The 1,845-nt window shown below is 35.9% G+C and overlaps 1 protein-coding gene across 1 annotated transcript in view; it reads left to right on the forward strand.

The window, feature by feature from the left end:
- The window catches only part of PIWIL1 (piwi-like RNA-mediated gene silencing 1), a 20,357-nt gene that overhangs the window by 4,688 nt on the left and 13,824 nt on the right, over positions 1-1,845 (forward strand). Inside the window, exon 4 of the mRNA XM_010284360.1 lies at positions 1,381-1,595. Within this exon, the coding sequence (XP_010282662.1) occupies positions 1,381-1,595 (215 nt within the window). The remainder of the gene's footprint in view (positions 1-1,380; positions 1,596-1,845) is intronic.

Here is a 1,845-nt window from a genome sequence, read left to right on the forward strand (position 1 = left end):
TCTGATGGCAAAGTGCTTCAGACAGAAGTTGTATAGCATTTTAAATTGCAACTATTAGATGTAAGTGATGATCCTTGTATGTTCCTGATGTCCACTTCTTCAAGCAGGACTCTTCAGGCCTCTGATAGATTTACTTTTAGAAGTTCCAGTTTATAACACATTGAGCTAATTAAATTTGTAAAGATCTCCTAATAAATGTGGAATTTGAGACCTCTTGTGAAGAAACTTTTTAGTTTAAATAAAAGGTGATATGCTTCTTTCCTTGAGATGAAAGCATGCATATGAAAAGAAGTAAAAGCAGGCTGTCATGATAGTCCTGCCTTCTTGCCTAGAATGCAGTTGTTCTTAATGTTCCACAGTTCTGTCCTGATTATAGTTTTGTATGGCAAGTGACTCTGTGAGACATCACAACAATGTAACAGCAGCTGTAGTCCACTTTTGCTTAATTGAATAACTGGAGCATGCCATGGGCCCAGGAATAGTAGGGCTTAGTTCTGCTCAAGTCACTTCGGGCCAGAAGCAATATAGTTTTCTTTCTCACCTAGGTTTTCCATCTAGAGCTATGCTGATACTAGACCATGGATTGCTGTACTTAGTAGGCTGCTGTATTGCTGGCCTTTTGTTTGCTTTTTATAGTTTTGTACAGTTTTGTAGTATAATATGCATGCTTTGTATGTGGTAGGATTATTTTTTTTTTTTTGCATCTGGGATGTTATATTTCAGACAGGGGAAAAAATGGAATGGAACTAAATGAATGATCCATAATTGTCTGCAATGCATTTTTTTTATTAGACTTGTGTCTTTAAGTCTAAAAGAAATTGAAATGAGACATGAAAAAATATAAAGACTTTGAGTGATCAATCTGCAACTAGTTCTTACTGTTGTGGGTGTTTTGTTTGTTTGTTTGAAAAATCTTGGAACACCAAAAGAAATGTCACCTTGGCATATACGAATGGGAATGTGGATCTTTGTAGTGATTAATGCTCTGTTAGTTTTTGTTCTATGTTTATGATTCATATAAAGAAAGATTAATTTGTCCACAGAGGAAGTTTATGTTTTGGTAGAAATTCACCCCTCTAGTACCTGATACTAATCCTTCGGGAGACAGGTTACTGACCTAAATGCTTACCTCATTTGATGTGGGAATTTTTCTGACAACTGAAGGAATTATAAAAAGCTCAATGAAGCTGGTGAGTGTCTATGGTAACACTGTGCCTGTGTGTGCATTTCCTATTGCTTACTGAGCCAGAGCAGTTGCAGAACACAACTGACCTCTAATGCTTGTCTTAATGCCTTAGTTTTTTAAAAATTCTCAAAGATACTGGATTACTAAAACTGGTAAAATTTTGTAACTACTAACATGTTTGCCTCTCATTTTAGGTTCTTCAGGTATTATGATAAAATTAACTGCGAATTACTTCCGTTTGACATCTAGACCCCAGTGGGCTTTGTATCAGTACCATGTTGATTATAGTCCTGAGATGGAAGCACGCCGACTTCGATCAGCTTTGCTCTTTCAGCATGAAGAGCTAATTGGAAAGACACATGCATTTGATGGATCAATATTGTTCTTGCCAAAAAAACTAGGGAATAAGGTGTGATATGAGAACGCAATTTTATTTTTTATTTTGGACCATTTATTTAAAATGGACTTGCATTTTATGATGCTTCTTGTTTCTTACTGGTCTGGGTGGAGTTAGAGAATTGGTGTCCCCCAAGCAATGTTTAGTTGTATTGAATATATTAGTATAAGTTAGTCTGCTTGTGCAGAGAAATTTGGTAATAAACTTCTGGTTCTAATGCTGAGGTTCTGCAGGCTAGAATAATCCAGAAGTGGATAATATT

Source organism: Phaethon lepturus, unplaced genomic scaffold, assembly GCF_000687285.1.
Source record: "Phaethon lepturus isolate BGI_N335 unplaced genomic scaffold, ASM68728v1 scaffold8270, whole genome shotgun sequence".
Taxonomy (NCBI): domain Eukaryota; kingdom Metazoa; phylum Chordata; class Aves; order Phaethontiformes; family Phaethontidae; genus Phaethon; species Phaethon lepturus.